Source organism: Aspergillus bombycis, assembly GCF_001792695.1.
Source record: "Aspergillus bombycis strain NRRL26010 chromosome Unknown contig00030, whole genome shotgun sequence".
Classification (NCBI taxonomy): domain Eukaryota; kingdom Fungi; phylum Ascomycota; class Eurotiomycetes; order Eurotiales; family Aspergillaceae; genus Aspergillus; species Aspergillus bombycis.
The window spans coordinates 292,233-306,278 of NW_019170032.1; the positions used below are offsets into that span (position 1 = coordinate 292,233).

The 14,046-nt window shown below is 48.3% G+C and overlaps 6 protein-coding genes across 6 annotated transcripts; 2 read left to right on the forward strand and 4 right to left on the reverse strand.

The window, feature by feature from the left end:
* Positions 1–716: 716 nt before the first annotated feature.
* On the reverse strand, positions 717–1,893 carry ABOM_004716 (uncharacterized protein; the record flags this gene model as incomplete). Its single annotated transcript, XM_022531845.1, has 2 exons — positions 717–1,565; positions 1,654–1,893. The coding sequence occupies 2 exons, from the start codon at positions 1,891–1,893 to the stop codon at positions 717–719; spliced, it is 1,089 nt and encodes a 362-aa protein (XP_022390306.1).
* A 2,019-nt stretch (positions 1,894–3,912) lies between these two features.
* On the reverse strand, positions 3,913–4,923 carry ABOM_004717 (uncharacterized protein; the record flags this gene model as incomplete). Its single annotated transcript, XM_022531846.1, has 1 exon — positions 3,913–4,923. One exon carries the CDS (start codon positions 4,921–4,923, stop codon positions 3,913–3,915), a length of 1,011 nt encoding a protein of 336 aa, XP_022390305.1.
* A 627-nt stretch (positions 4,924–5,550) lies between these two features.
* On the reverse strand, positions 5,551–6,782 carry ABOM_004718 (SDR family oxidoreductase; the record flags this gene model as incomplete). The annotated part of the gene is made up of 6 exons (XM_022531847.1): positions 5,551–5,672; positions 5,724–5,874; positions 5,933–6,132; positions 6,191–6,354; positions 6,408–6,666; positions 6,728–6,782. The coding sequence occupies 6 exons, from the start codon at positions 6,780–6,782 to the stop codon at positions 5,551–5,553; spliced, it is 951 nt and encodes a 316-aa protein (XP_022390304.1).
* A 716-nt stretch (positions 6,783–7,498) lies between these two features.
* ABOM_004719 (uncharacterized protein) lies at positions 7,499–8,299 on the forward strand (the record flags this gene model as incomplete). Its single annotated transcript, XM_022531848.1, has 2 exons — positions 7,499–7,660; positions 7,802–8,299. 2 exons carry the CDS (start codon positions 7,499–7,501, stop codon positions 8,297–8,299), a joined length of 660 nt encoding a protein of 219 aa, XP_022390303.1.
* A 621-nt stretch (positions 8,300–8,920) lies between these two features.
* Positions 8,921–10,624, forward strand: ABOM_004720 (cytochrome P450; the record flags this gene model as incomplete). Its single annotated transcript, XM_022531849.1, has 4 exons — positions 8,921–9,287; positions 9,370–9,570; positions 9,626–10,377; positions 10,427–10,624. The coding sequence occupies 4 exons, from the start codon at positions 8,921–8,923 to the stop codon at positions 10,622–10,624; spliced, it is 1,518 nt and encodes a 505-aa protein (XP_022390370.1).
* A 768-nt stretch (positions 10,625–11,392) lies between these two features.
* ABOM_004721 (transcription factor domain-containing protein) lies at positions 11,393–12,817 on the reverse strand (the record flags this gene model as incomplete). Its single annotated transcript, XM_022531850.1, has 4 exons — positions 11,393–11,500; positions 11,553–12,588; positions 12,636–12,690; positions 12,736–12,817. The coding sequence occupies 4 exons, from the start codon at positions 12,815–12,817 to the stop codon at positions 11,393–11,395; spliced, it is 1,281 nt and encodes a 426-aa protein (XP_022390371.1).
* Positions 12,818–14,046: the final 1,229 nt, after the last annotated feature.

Genomic DNA, 14,046 nt, shown 5'->3' on the forward strand with positions numbered 1-14,046 from the left:
CGGGGCAATCAGTAGTTATATAAGCACGCCCTTGGTTGGAAGTGTGGGAAATGGTAAGTCAAGGCTCATCGTAAAGACAGGCGCAACATCCTTCCAAGGGGCTTACGCGCCGCAGTAACTTGGAGCCGGAGATGTTTAGACTTGACTGCTGGAAGCGGAAGAGGGGAATCAACCTTACGCCCAGCGGCCTGCCCATCAAGGCATCCGCCGCTGACCCTCACGTGATGCCCTGCAGGTGAAACAGCCAAGAACGGCCGGCGTCACGTTCTATTGAACAAGGTCATTCGTTCTCTTGTATCATATCTTATCGTGCGGAGGATGACGGGCTCGGGGCTGTTAAGCGATACCTGGAGTGTACATTGCATTGCAGTCGGAGACGAATACAATTTCGATTCCTAAACTTATCGAAACCCGAACTACACAACAGCCCTCAGGAGCTGTGAAACCGCGTAGGCGGGGCACGTTCCTGGAAGGGCAAATATACAAAGATAGTAATAACAAAAGGATGAGGTAGTAGACCAAATAGAAGGAAGGGTGATAGTAAATGAAAGAAAGTAGGCTTGAAGTCAATCATCCTTAAAAGCCACTGCCAACCAATCCAAATTCCTAGATCCTATTCCTATTTGGCAGAGCTAAGATAGCGTCCCGCCGATCCTTTTGACCTTCCCAGATGATACATTCTTTCTATCTCAACGCCCAAAAAAGTAAAAAATCGTTCAGTTCTTGTGGTCGGCTGCTGCCTCGGCTGGGCCCTCATCACTGTAAGCAGGAGGAAGATCGGTAGTCTCGGTCATCAAGCCCTGCTTCTCAGAAGTAGTGCCTTGCTCCAGAGACTCTTCGCGGTCAGAACGGCGATAGCGCTGCCACAAGAATACTACCACCTGACCAACCAACATACCCACAGCACTGGCAGCCAATCCTGCCAGAACACCTAGCGCAGCCGGGATGACAATGAAGCGAACAACGCGAGAGGCAGTGCGCTCCCAGTTACCGTGAGAGCCATGGTGCATATGGTGGTGGTGAGGGTGGCCAGGACGTCCCATGTGGCCTTCAGCCTGGGGCGGGAATGGCATGCCCTCGTGGTGGGGGTGAGGAGGGCGGGGACGACCACAGTGTGGCTTGGGGCCCATAACTCCGAGCATACGGCCCTTGGCAGCAGCGAACAACGCACGAATCCGGTTGAACAAAAGTCTCTTTAGGCACATTGGCTTTCCGCGGCACTGTCTCCAAGACACACGGTTGGGAGTGTTGTCCTCGATATCGGTCTTAACGATGTAAAGATTGCCCTCAGGGTCGTGGAGGAGGTTGATTGCCACGGTGTTTAGCGGGACAGGGTGGCTGTCCAAGTCGAGGACAGTGAAACGAACAGCAACCAAGTCGACGGGTTCCTCAGGCGGAGAAGGCAGCGGCAGCATCTCGACGGCGTATCCCAACGGGATAGGCTCCGACTCCGCGTCATCCGATAGGCGGCGCTGGACGGCGGTGATGATGGTTGGAGGAGGGGGAGGGAAGATCTGACGCCCGTTGGCCAGCAAGGTACCATCGTCGATCGAGAAGTTTAGAGACTGTAGGGAATCATTAGTGGTTCTGTATGGATTTGGTTGAGAACGACAAGCTCTATACTACGATGGGTGGGGGAGGGGGTCCACTTACCAAGGCGGTTTGGAAACCGTCAGTCCAGCTGACCTTCCCATTTTCGCTGACTTCTTTGAAAGGGCACTCAGTGCAGAGGAGATCGACATTCTGTTGCTGAGAAGCGTGAGATTCAAGAGGATGGAGACCGGCAAATTCAGGTTCAGAGGCGATGGCCTCTACTTCGACTTCCGGAACGACTAGGAAAGCGTTGGCGCCTAGAACGGCGGCGCTCCCGAGAAGGAACGAGCGGAGATGCATGATGTTGGTGGAAGGAGTTAGAAGATGAACATGAGAGTTGGACTGGGATTAAATATGAATCGTTGAATAGAATTAGAAGTTGAATGAAGACAAAGGAGATGACGATGAATGATGATGGGAGAATGAGAGAGAGAGAAAGAAGGGCAGAGAGAGAGACTAGTAAGTAGTAGGGAATGGAAATGGGGGAATAAAGGAAATGTGTATGCCTGAAGATTAAGGACAGGGCGGCTATGGATTGTTCTGGTTCGCTGGATGAATGCCTGGTGGCGGAGGACGTGACGCAACACTACGTTCCAGGCTTTGCTCCTTATGGATTAGCGCTCTCCCATACTGGGGGCCGTCGTTTGACTCCATCTTAAAAATAGACTCGGATGTGCAGGATATGAAAGCTTATGCTCTTCAACAGTAGTAGTACTAGTATTCAATATATACAACAACATTAACTTTGTCCTCAACCGAGATACCACAACAGCTATCAATACCGAAAATCCCATCTATCATGACCCTGCACCAGTGTAAACCTTTTCCGCCGCTTCCGGTCTCTTCTCACTTTCAACGCCTACATAGAATGTTAACAGGATCAAAATCATGACGCCGACGCCAGGTTAGGTTGGAACGAATGAAACAGAAACACACTCCATAGACGTTTCTAACAACTGCGATTCGCGCGGTGGTTTGTCGCGAAAAGATCAAGACACGATCTCTCCAACACTACTGCGCTGTGTCCTCGGACTTCATGGCTGGGTTACTCAGCCTTTGATGATGATGCTCTTTTCTTGTCATTGGAGCGGTCTGTTCCTCACCCAAGAGAATGAGCATTTTTTCAGGGACTTAACAAATGTGATATCCAAAGAACGACGAAGAGGCCACATCACCCCAGTGCCATCGGATCTATATTGGATCTCTTGCCCATCTCGTAGGCTAACATTTGCATAAATTCAAATTCAGAGTCCCGATTCCTCTGGATTCTTGTACGCAAGTCGTTCGCTCCCTGGTTTGTTTCCAGCAGTTTCTGATGATTAGACTCGCCACTGGATCGCAGATACCACAAGAGTACGATGCAAAGCAATAAGACCCACCATATGACCCCAACCCTTGGGATGGATGTTCTCTGCAGATTCTGCCGTTCCGTGTCACTTCCCTGACTAAATGGTTTCTCGGTCGCTGGTGCGGTTTCCTCTTTGACATAAACGTATGGATCTTGAATCGGAACTAGCTCGCCTTTCGCATTCATTCGGAAGCAGGGAGATTTGTAGCGCAAAGACGATATCGATGGCTCTTCTGCTACTATGCCATTACACATATCGTGGTAGCCTGCAACCTGAAGCGATGGCGAGATTCTGATCCGCTGCAGGTCTATTATAGGCCGGAACCTCGGTATTGATTGTCGTTGTGGAGCTGGTGCTCTGGCCTTCACCGGGAAATATATCACGCCCGTATACCTTGGTCGAAATGATCTCGGAATACCAAAGGTGCACATTACTTTTCCTCTCTTTTGACCTTATTGCTGTTCTCCAGATAGCTTTGGATAGTCGGAATGGCTGTGGGCTTGGACTGGAGGACTGAACTTGACGTGGAGACGATTTGCAGAGAAGCTATCGACGTTGAGTATGTTAGCCGTCACTTGTGTGCAAATTAAAGCATCTGGAATCCTCTTTATCATAGGGTCCGCCATTGTCTTGCATCTGACCTTTGTCGCCCATTGTCCAGGTAATAAATCACCCTGGTCAGGTTATGGTACTGGTTGCTTCTGTATTAGTTGAATGGAATCATTGTCATTTCTATCAATCATATCACGCTGACCTTGCGTTAGCAGGGTACATGACACAATCAAAGGCCCTCTATGATACTTGAGGAAGCTCCACATCTAGTGAAAAGACATGCGAATCTATGAGCTGACCGACTGGATCCTGTGAACATAGCAATATCCTGCTGTTGACTGCCATACGAATGAAACCAGTTGTGTTGCCCTGCACACTCTTGCTCAGTACTACCTACCTGAGGCGTCTTATCATCCACTCACCTATAAATGTGGCCTGCAGCGGCTGTGTCATTGGCAATCATCTGCCCCTCTCCTAAATTGGCATAACCCCCTGGCGGTATAGGGATAGAGGGTTGAGGTATTGTCTCGGGCGGCTCGTATTCACTTTCACTGTCCTCTTGTGTCTGTGCATCTGCCCCGTTGGCTCCGCGACTAGCCTGGGCCTCAGCTATTATGTGCGAGAAGTTTCGCTCCAGGAAAGGATTGAGCCCACAACCAGACCAGCGCCCATTGATCAAGTCATCTAAATTGTGTTCCAAATCAGCCAAATCACCATCCCCAGCTGCAGCCCGAGAAGCAGCACGCCACATGGATTCTCCCCCATCACCAACCTCTGAGACAATATCCATCCTATCAGCCAAAAATTGTCGATAGCTCCTGCAGAGACCCTCCATCTCATCAGCAGCACGACTGATCCGAAAAAGTATCTCCCCCAGAATCTCACCTGCTTCGACCAGGTGATACCTCCACGCAGAGACATCCGCAGCCCAGCACACATTATCGAGCTGCCCCATACGGCGCCGATACTCGTCGATCATGGCTTGCCTGTCCTCCAACATGGCATTCAAATGATCGACCGTATACCCCCGAAAGCGAATATGAGCCTCCCAAGCCCTCGTCTTCGCGCAAGCGTCGGCCAACAACTCACTATATCTCATCATGTGCTCTTGAACCTTCATGTAGGCCTTCTCCGCTGATTGCAAATGGTGCTTCTGGGTCTCGAAAGTCGACTGTGCAACGTACGACACATATTGCGCGAGCTGGTACGCTTGGTCTGCGGCGTCGAGGTCCTGCCTGCATTCTTCCTTCTCACGCAGCAGTACGCTGATTGTCTGTATGAGTTCTTGGTTGTTGGCTTGGAGATAATATCCATCTGTTAGAGATTGCTGTAGGTCGATATTTGCACTGTGCTGGTGGTGGTGGAGATATGCGGTGCAATTTACAGCCTGTTGCCAGGTACAGTGCGAGAATCCTCCGTGGAAGGACATGGTGAACAGAGTATTCAATGAACATAAATAGAATGGAAGTAGATCAAGGGGCCGATAACGAGATATAATAGGGAAGTTGGCAGTTTGGAATTAGCGAATGTGAAAGTAGGTAAAAGGTTGATAGTTATAGAAAAGGAAAGACGCAATTGAAGTATGATATTATGCTACTATCGCTATGCATCAGGTTTGAAACAACAGGGATGATCATGGAAATAGAAGAGGGCATACATGCTTCATTAAAAGGCAATTCGGTGCTTTTATGTCCATCGCTGTGGTGGGATAGTGGAAGATTGAGTGAATGTGAGTGTCCAAGAGCTGTAGTAATCAGGACCATATTGGGTTGCTGCATATAGCAGGGAGCTGTAGCTGCTAAAAGAGGAGTGAATAGTTCCATTATCACTGGTCAGTCGGTTGCGGAAGTTCATGAATAAAGAGAAAGGACGTGTAGTTGAGTTTTTAGTCGATGAGGGAACGTTGTGTATGCTCCGCCTTTTAAACGGGGTTATATTGACTACAAGTACAGCAAAATCATGAGGTCAAGAGATAAAGTGCACAACCATGTACCAATTGGAATATCTAACTTATCGTTAATTCTATAAAGCAAATACAGAAAGTTCAAATATCAACTCAAAGCTTCGACTTCTGTCCCTTTACGTTAGGAACGGCATCTCCCGAAAGAAGGAAGTCGGGATAAGCCAGGTTTCCGGATGCTGCACCACCAGCAGACATACGCCAGCTTGCACCATCAACTACAAAGGTCAGCAAGTCGTCCTGTTTTCAATGAAACGTAGGGCACATACCAACTAGTGTTTGACCAGAGACATAGCTTCCGGTATCAGCAAAGAGGTACACCGTGGCATCTGCAATGTCCCGGACAGAGCCAAAGCGTCCCAGGGGCTGTGTCTTTACGTATCCTTCCATAGCATCGGCAGGAACTAAACGATCCACACCCTAATCCAGTTAGCATGAATGTGTTTGTCCATTTCAACAATGGAGATGTTGAGCCTACCTCTGTCGATGCGATTGGACCAGGGGCAATGATATTGGACGTCATGCCTAGTGGGCCAAACTCAATGGCAACACTATGAGACAGGGCATCAACGCCAGCTTTCGCTACCGACACATGCGTTTGGAAAGGCATGGTCCTGTAATGGATGGTAGCGCTAACGAAGATGATGCGTCCGCCGGTGCCCAGTGGAGAGGGCTTCACTAGATAACAATTCAGCATATCTCTTGCGACAGCATAGATAGATCGTTGGATACTTACGGGACTTAGAGTCAACCTTGTGTTTGTTGGCGGACTCAACCAGATACGGAAGGGTTGCTTTGAGGGTGTTGTAAGAGCCCAGAACATCAATGTCCATTACAGACTTGAAAGCGTTGGCCGAGAGCTGGTTGATCGAAGCGAGGAAGTTCCCGGCCGCACCAGCGCTGAACAACGTCAATTGAAGAAATCAAACAAAGACAAGGGGTTGCGCTCATACATAACATAATCTATACCGCCAAGCTCCTTGACACAGCGGTCTACTGCGTCTTTCAGGCTGTCGAGCTTGCGCACATCAACCGCGCCTATGCCAATGACCTTGGCACCTGGACGAGCCGTGGCGATGTCCTGAGCTGCTTTCTCGGTCTTCTCCACGTTTCTGCCTATGATGCAGGCATTTGCACCCAAGTGGACGAGGGCGCGGACCTGAGCACTGCAGATGGTTCCTGCACCTCCGGTGCAGAAGACGACCTTGTTTTCTATCCGAGTTCAGCGATATTCACATGTTGCCCACTATGAATACAACGTGGAAATACATACTGAAAAGGCCATCCTTCCACGTATCGCTCAAGTATTCTGACTTGGCGAGAGGCATTTTGTCTATGAGTGTATTTAACTGGAATATGAAGGTATGGAGTATGTACAGCAGAGACAGAAAGTTGAAGGCTAGAGATGCTGTTCAAGTGCTCGGAGAGTACAAGTCTTAATTGGCTTTTGCGGAGAAGCTCCACAGAAAGGGATGGGGGAATGCCGCGGTTCGGTTGGAGCCTCGGGAGTGGTAACATCAAATCAATTTATTGTTTAATCAACATTGTCTAGTGCAGAGTAAGATATGTATAAAAAGCTCTTGGCAAGAGACCACTCTGAATAGTCTACTATGGAGCATCAGTAAGTCTCTTTACTTAACATCCTCTTATGTTGATGGAAGAAATCCGATGTTCGAGATCTGGCCGCATATATCACGTGCGTCTGTAGATATACTAGTAGCTAACCGCTATGAGCATTGTGCTAATCTCGGGATTTACCTACTATGTTGAAGTCCTGTCTATGATTCAAATATATATAATTAATATCATTACGTATCGTCACAAACAATTGATCTGCAATTACAGATGTATACTACTAGTACTACATGGATGTACAGCATCCACCAATACACCCAACGGCCTAATCCGGACACTCTGATTGGCCGCCTGGCATTGGGCCACGGTCACGACGTCATGTTTGACAAACTCCACATGAATCAAACAATTTAATCTTCTTTTGTTCTTTTCTTTTCCCTTTTTCCTCCCATCTGCAAACCCACCGTATATGAGCCACTCTCATCTATCGCAAGGGATCTCTGATCATTTCGATCTCTATTACCACACCCATAGAGCATTCTCCTTCTCAATAGCTCTCTCCGTCCCCATCATGGCCTGTCCACTCACCGTCAGCAAATTCGTGGGCACCGTCTCCCTCGGCCTTCTAACCGTAAGTCCTCCCTTGCACCGACAAAAACAACAAAGAAATCCCCCTCAAAACACCATAAAACAAGAACCACACTCCCCCAGAACCCCAGCAAGAAACCAAAGACCCAAAAGGCCAAAAACCAAAATACTAATAAAAACTCAGGGCCTCTCCTACTCCGCCTCAGCTGTAACCATCCCATCTCTATCCCTCCTGCCCACCTCCGCCAACGCATCCCGCTCCCTCCACGAAGTAAAGCGCCTAAACCGCAAACACGGGCTCCGTCTAACTAACCTCGCCAATGGCTGCCTCCTTTTCGCATATTGCGCCTCCCCGAAACACCGCAAACACCCGTACCTGATGTGGATGGTCGCCACCTCGATTATGGGAACCTACGGTGCCGACTACTTCTTCCACCGGTCGATGGGCTTCAAGGCGTGGGTCCAGAGCTTTGTTCAGGACGTCGGCTGCGCGTCGTTCTGTCGCAAGAACACTCAGAAGAAGGAGGAGGATCTTGTCGTCGTAGAGGCAGAGGAGAATGTTAATGGTGAGAGTGTGCAGCGGGAGATGGATACGGAGCGCAGGTTCCAGCGCGTGCGCGCTGTGTTCTCGGGTCTTGCGCTTGCGATGGGTATTGTTGGGCTTTGGGGGGATAGAAAATAGATTAGGATGGTTTGGTTTGTTTGCATGGCTATTGGGGTTCTTTTTTCATTTGTTAAACTTCTGGTTCTGATGGTGGTTTTGTATACCTGGGAAGCGGTGTATCTCTTCTCTGTATCTTGTTTTCTTTTGGGTTCAAGGCGATAACTCTATAATGTATGTTACGTATATTGACAGCGCAATGACATTGCTGGGATTCAATGCAGACTGCCGTCTATATATAATGCTTCAAAAGGTAGGGATCTCAACAAAGTATACTACTCCTCGGACTTTTTCCTATAGAAAAAGCAAAAAGAAAAGACTAAAATGCCGCTGATCAATGGACCCCGCACCCGTTTTGTCCCACAAAAGCTGTAGATAGTATTATCCATAAGATACTAGCTAGCCAAATACAACCTCATGAATCCGGAATGCAGTCAGGCTTCCCATCGCATAAGCTCCGCAGTGGCGGTGGGGGTGGGGGCGGAGAAGAACGATTAAACCAATCCCCGTAACCAATAAACAAGCACACACCCGCATCCGACAGATCTATATAACGCATGCGTAAGCCCGGTTTTCTTCTCTTCCTGCAGCATCATCTGCACTGAAAATTTCTAGAGAAAGTAGGAGGGTTCATATTTCAAGATGTATATCCTACTCCTCCTCCCCGTCCTCATCGTATCCTACCACGTTCTTCACCTTATCTCCACTACCTTGACAACAAAATCCCTCCTATCCGTTCCTGGGCCGTTCATCACTCGTCTCACAAAATTATGGTACTTTGATCGTGTCCGACGGGGCCATTTTGAAGAGGATAATGTCCGTCTTCATGAGCGGTATGGTCCGGTTGTGCGCATCGCCCCGGACCATTACAGTATTAGTGACCGGGCCGCGGTGAAGCTCGTCTACGGGACGGGGACCAAATTTACCAAGTCGGCGTGGTACGAGGGGTGGAAGCATCCGAGTCCCGAGCGATGGACGTTATTTCCTGATCGGGATGTTCGGAGACATGGTATGTTTTGTTTTTCTGTTTTGGTTATTCTCGTTCTTGCTCTGTAGTTCGTGCGAGAGCATAAAACTAAAGGTTGATGTAGCCGAAACAAGGAAGAGATTCTCAGGATTGTATTCGATGAGTTCGTTGGTGCACTATGAGGAATTTGTGGACCACTGCGCCGATATCTTCTCCCAGCGGTTGACGGAGTACGCGCAGCGGGAAGGAAGTCTCAACCTTGGGCACTGGTTCCAATGTTATGCTTTTGACGTAATTGGAGAGATTACATTCGGAAAGCGATTCGGTGAGTACATATATGTATCTTTGGGTCTGAGACGGTTATGTATTGATAGGAATAGGGTTCTTGGACCAGGGCGACGACATCGAAGGGACCATCGCTGCACTGCAGAAGACCATGATGTACAGTACTCTGATCGGGATCTACCCAGAATGGCATCCACGGCTATTCGAGCTTCTGAGCCATTTCAAGTGGTCTGGCGCGGGCGGAAGAACATACATCATGCGGTACGTGCAGGAGAAAATTCGCCGACACAGTGAGCCTGCCAAGCGTGATCCGGAGCAAGGGACGCTGCAGACGCAGGACTTTCTCGAGAAGATGATCCTCGCCCGAGACAAGGATCCAGAAAAGGTCACTGATTATCACTTATTCATGATGGGTTTGTCGAATGTGATTGCCGGTTCAGATACTACCGCCATCAGTCTTTCGTCGATAATGTACCACCTGCTGCACTATCCTGCCGTTTTAGAGAAGCTTCGTCGCGAAGTTGATGAATTTACCGCACAAGGCCGCTGCAGTTCTCGTGTGACGTTCAAAGAGAGTCAAGAAATGCCTTACTTCCAGGCCGTCATGAAGGAGGCTCTTCGTATGCACAGTGCCACTGGTCTCCCGCTGTGGAGGGTCGTTCCCGCTGGTGGTGCGGAGATCAGTGGATATTACTTCCCGGAGGGTAGTACGGTAGGAATAAACACTTGGGTGGCACATTATGACGAAGAGATATACCCAGATGCAAAGAAGTTTCGCCCAGAGCGCTGGATAGAAGCAGAGTCTGATCCAGAAAGACTGAAAATTATGAATGAGATGTACATGCCGGTAAGATCTCCGTTTCGTCTTTCTCAGGAATAGCGTTAACTTCGGATAGTTTGGTCTCGGATCGAGAACGTGTCTTGGAAAACATATCTCCATTCTCGAGATGTCGAAATTGATTCCCCGTCTTATTCGGGACTTCGACTTTGCTACCACAGGCCAAAAGTGGTCTACTGAGAACTATTGGTTTGTCAAGCCAACTGATTTTGTTGTGAAAGTCCGCAGACGGACATCCAGTATCAAAAAAGCCTAGCTGGTATTTTTGCTGAACGGGCGCGCATTATGAGGATGGGGGGCAACTCAGACTCATTCGTCGATACTCCATTATCAATCCATTGACATCCACCATATCTGTATGATCGTATCGAGATAAACCCGTTTGGCTTTTAGAAAGACTTCCCGATTGTACTCTAGTCACGATGATTCGTGCCAAGTGCCAGAATTCGGCAGCATAGCGTACAAACCCTATTTTCTTCCAGATATTGTGTGGATCATCCGGTGTGTATCTGTCTTCAGGAATTATCTTGTTCCAGATACGTCCCCAGTTTTCCAAGCCAGTCTGGACGGGTGTGAAGGTAGCTTCAAAAGTAAGTGAGTTCTGAAGACTAAAAATGAGCGAGTGGAGTGCTATACCAAAGAATGTATCAGCGGTGGTTTGAATGTGTATATATTGGCACTTACATAGTACAATTGTACACATATTCAGAGTTCCCATTCGAGAATATTCTTGCACAAGATGATCATCCAAGCTTCTCTGACAGATTCTTCTTACCACTGCCGACATTGACAGTCTTTCGCGCCAAAATATGTTATCCTTCCATGTATTCAAGGCTGTGAAGCATTCCGTGGCTGATCTCGCTTGAAAGCATTCTTCTGGGCTGGCCATATCCATTTTTAATTCGGACAACACCATCCGTGGAGGCGAGTTATGCAACATTGTGATTGCCGAGTCAATGCAGAAAACATATAAGAGGGATCTATACAATGTTAACCAGTAGTTTATACACATTGCATATTAATCTCACCGTATTCGCTCTTCCTCAACTATAAATTTCCGCCACCAAGATTCTGAAGAGTCCTTCAGCTCGAGGTCCCGATGCGACGCAGAAAGGCCAATATCTCTGGCCAGCTTGTTCTAATGTGAGCATACAAGCTACTATCGGGGACAGAAGAAGACTTACCGTGACCATCATTGCATGCCGATATCTGCGACTCCTCGTCTGTGCCTCAATGGAGCCCTCTCTTTTTTGTAATGAACATACCAAGTACGTCATTTGCAGACACTCTACACGCCTCTTCTTCCATTCTGTTTGTCCCTCGAGCACAGGTGGTGTGGTTTCCATGGAAGACTTTTCCTGGAATATCTCGTTGCTAAAAACCAACTCTTCCACAGTGTCGAGCCACATTCTTGCAAGCGACCTATCTCCATCATGGGGCGAGAGACAAGCCCCGATAATTACCATGACACATAATAGAGTCAATGGGGCTGTCTGTGGCTTGAACGATGGTCGGTGTACGATCGGGCAGTTTGGGTACCAGAGGGACCAGAAATATCCCAAGAAGCGGCGTATGTTATTCGGTGCAAACAAGGTACTGCATGATTCCTGCACCGAGGGGCTCCAGTCCAACTTAATGATACTTTTGTCCGCTTTCCGAGCAATGAGGGCTTGGAGGTCATGAATAACCTCTTGGGTTCTAAGAAAAAGAAAGTCTGAATCTTCAGATGTCATGTGTACCACAGATGGGTCGATCGTATCTTCGGCAGCGTTCCCCCATGAATTGGGAAAGACATGCCTCCCAGCTGAGTTACAAGTATCACCCAGGATTGTTGTATCACGGTCGTATCCATACGCCTCAACATGTCGTTCATATTCTAGTAACACCTTCTGCCATTGTTTAAGCGTGTCCCGGTCCAGAAAAGTCGCCATCCCATTGGCGCTTGTAAAGTATGCTAGAAATTCTAGTCTCTCCGCCAGGGCCGTACTATCTGGTGTTAGATCTTGTGAGTACAACAAATCAAGCGCTTCGAAATCAGATGAAGCGGAGATATTGGCTAGACAAGTGTCCTCGTCGGCTACGCCTGGGTCTGTGTTTTGAAAAGAAGTTTCGTTGACACCGTGACCAATCCCCTTATTATACACAGGGGCTAGCGTGCCAAGTGCATCGATGGCACTGGGCTGTGCTTTGCATGTTTTCTCATGACGCTTCATTGCATCTCTGCGACATTAGTCACACGATCAGAAAACGGTGTCCAGTGGACGTACTTTCGTGTAAACGTTCTCCGACATAAGGCACATGCATATGGCCGCTCATTGTCATCTGCAGCTATTAGCCAATTTCATGTTGCTACGGTGGCCTACATACGGGATCTGAGATGCCGCCTGAGATGCTCCATCCGGGTAAAGTGAACAGAACAGACACTGCACAGCCATTGGCGGTTGGACATTGTGAGTACCAACGGTTTAACATGTGGGTTGCTTTTCCAAAGAGTATGTTACCCTAAGAAAATAGAGCTGAATTGAAGTAAGACAATTCTGAACCAGAGCGCTTGGCAACGATGCGGGAGATCGACCGAAGTCGTAGGATGCGGGGAAACAGCACAGCAGTCGGTTAATCACAACCGATGTGGAGCCGAGTGGCTGGCTGCATCGGTTAACATGCATCAGTACGGAGTATATCTTACTAGTAGTGCCCTGACTATCAAGTGTGCCATGAGTATGTTGTTGTGCGTAGCGAGCAATATCTGAAAAGCGCCGCGGTGCTCGGATAAACATAGTATTGTAGTATAATGACCGTTCGAGGTCTGATTACTACGGGTCCAACGATACTACTAGTACTAGTAGCCATGGTTCAGTGGACTTACTCAGAAGGCGGTGGCAGAATGAAACTGTGTGTAAAAGCATCCACATGTATGATCTTGTCTCGAAGTGTGTTGTCGGTATGGAGGGTGTTTTTGCCGGGATTCAAGCGATACTTGAGCCAACAGAGGCGTTCAACAGCCTTACAATGATGCTGCTCAGTGGGCCTGTTTCAATCTTCCCCCTTTCTCTGACCATGTCCAAGCTATAGCCCGAGTCGGTGGAATCATAAATGGTAGCACTTGTATGACCAACACGCGTGTACCTTGCTGACAAGCCGTCGAGGTTCATCCTTGTCCATGTCGGTGCTGAAATGGGCCTTGTATGTGGTGTTTTCACGTCGGTAAGTGTGTCCATGCTTCACTCGCTGCTCTAATGTCTTTTGTGATTGTCTGCCGCACAAACGTGCCAATGTCGCTGCGACAGCTGGTGGCGGATAATATAGTCGACCAAGTACTAGTACTAGTATGGACCAGAAATTGAAGGATGCTGATCTGGTATTCCTGGGCTGGAACAATTGCCAGTCTCTCCACTTGCTTTAAAGCGATAACTATTCAGCAATTGGGCAACCGAAATTGAGATGGCGGGGCCACGGTAAGTAAATGTGGGTCAAACTAACCAGATGGAGGTCAGCTTGCGAGACAGGGCTGTTTACTAGTATAACGTTATACATCCCATTCTAGGTGGTTACTATCTTTAAATGCAAAGGTAGAGCTATATTCGTTTATGAGTCGACCAGGTAGTATTGCTGGATATGCTAGCAGTCTGCTCAATAGATTGCTGCTTCCCATATCCTGTACCTGTTTACGACCAATAT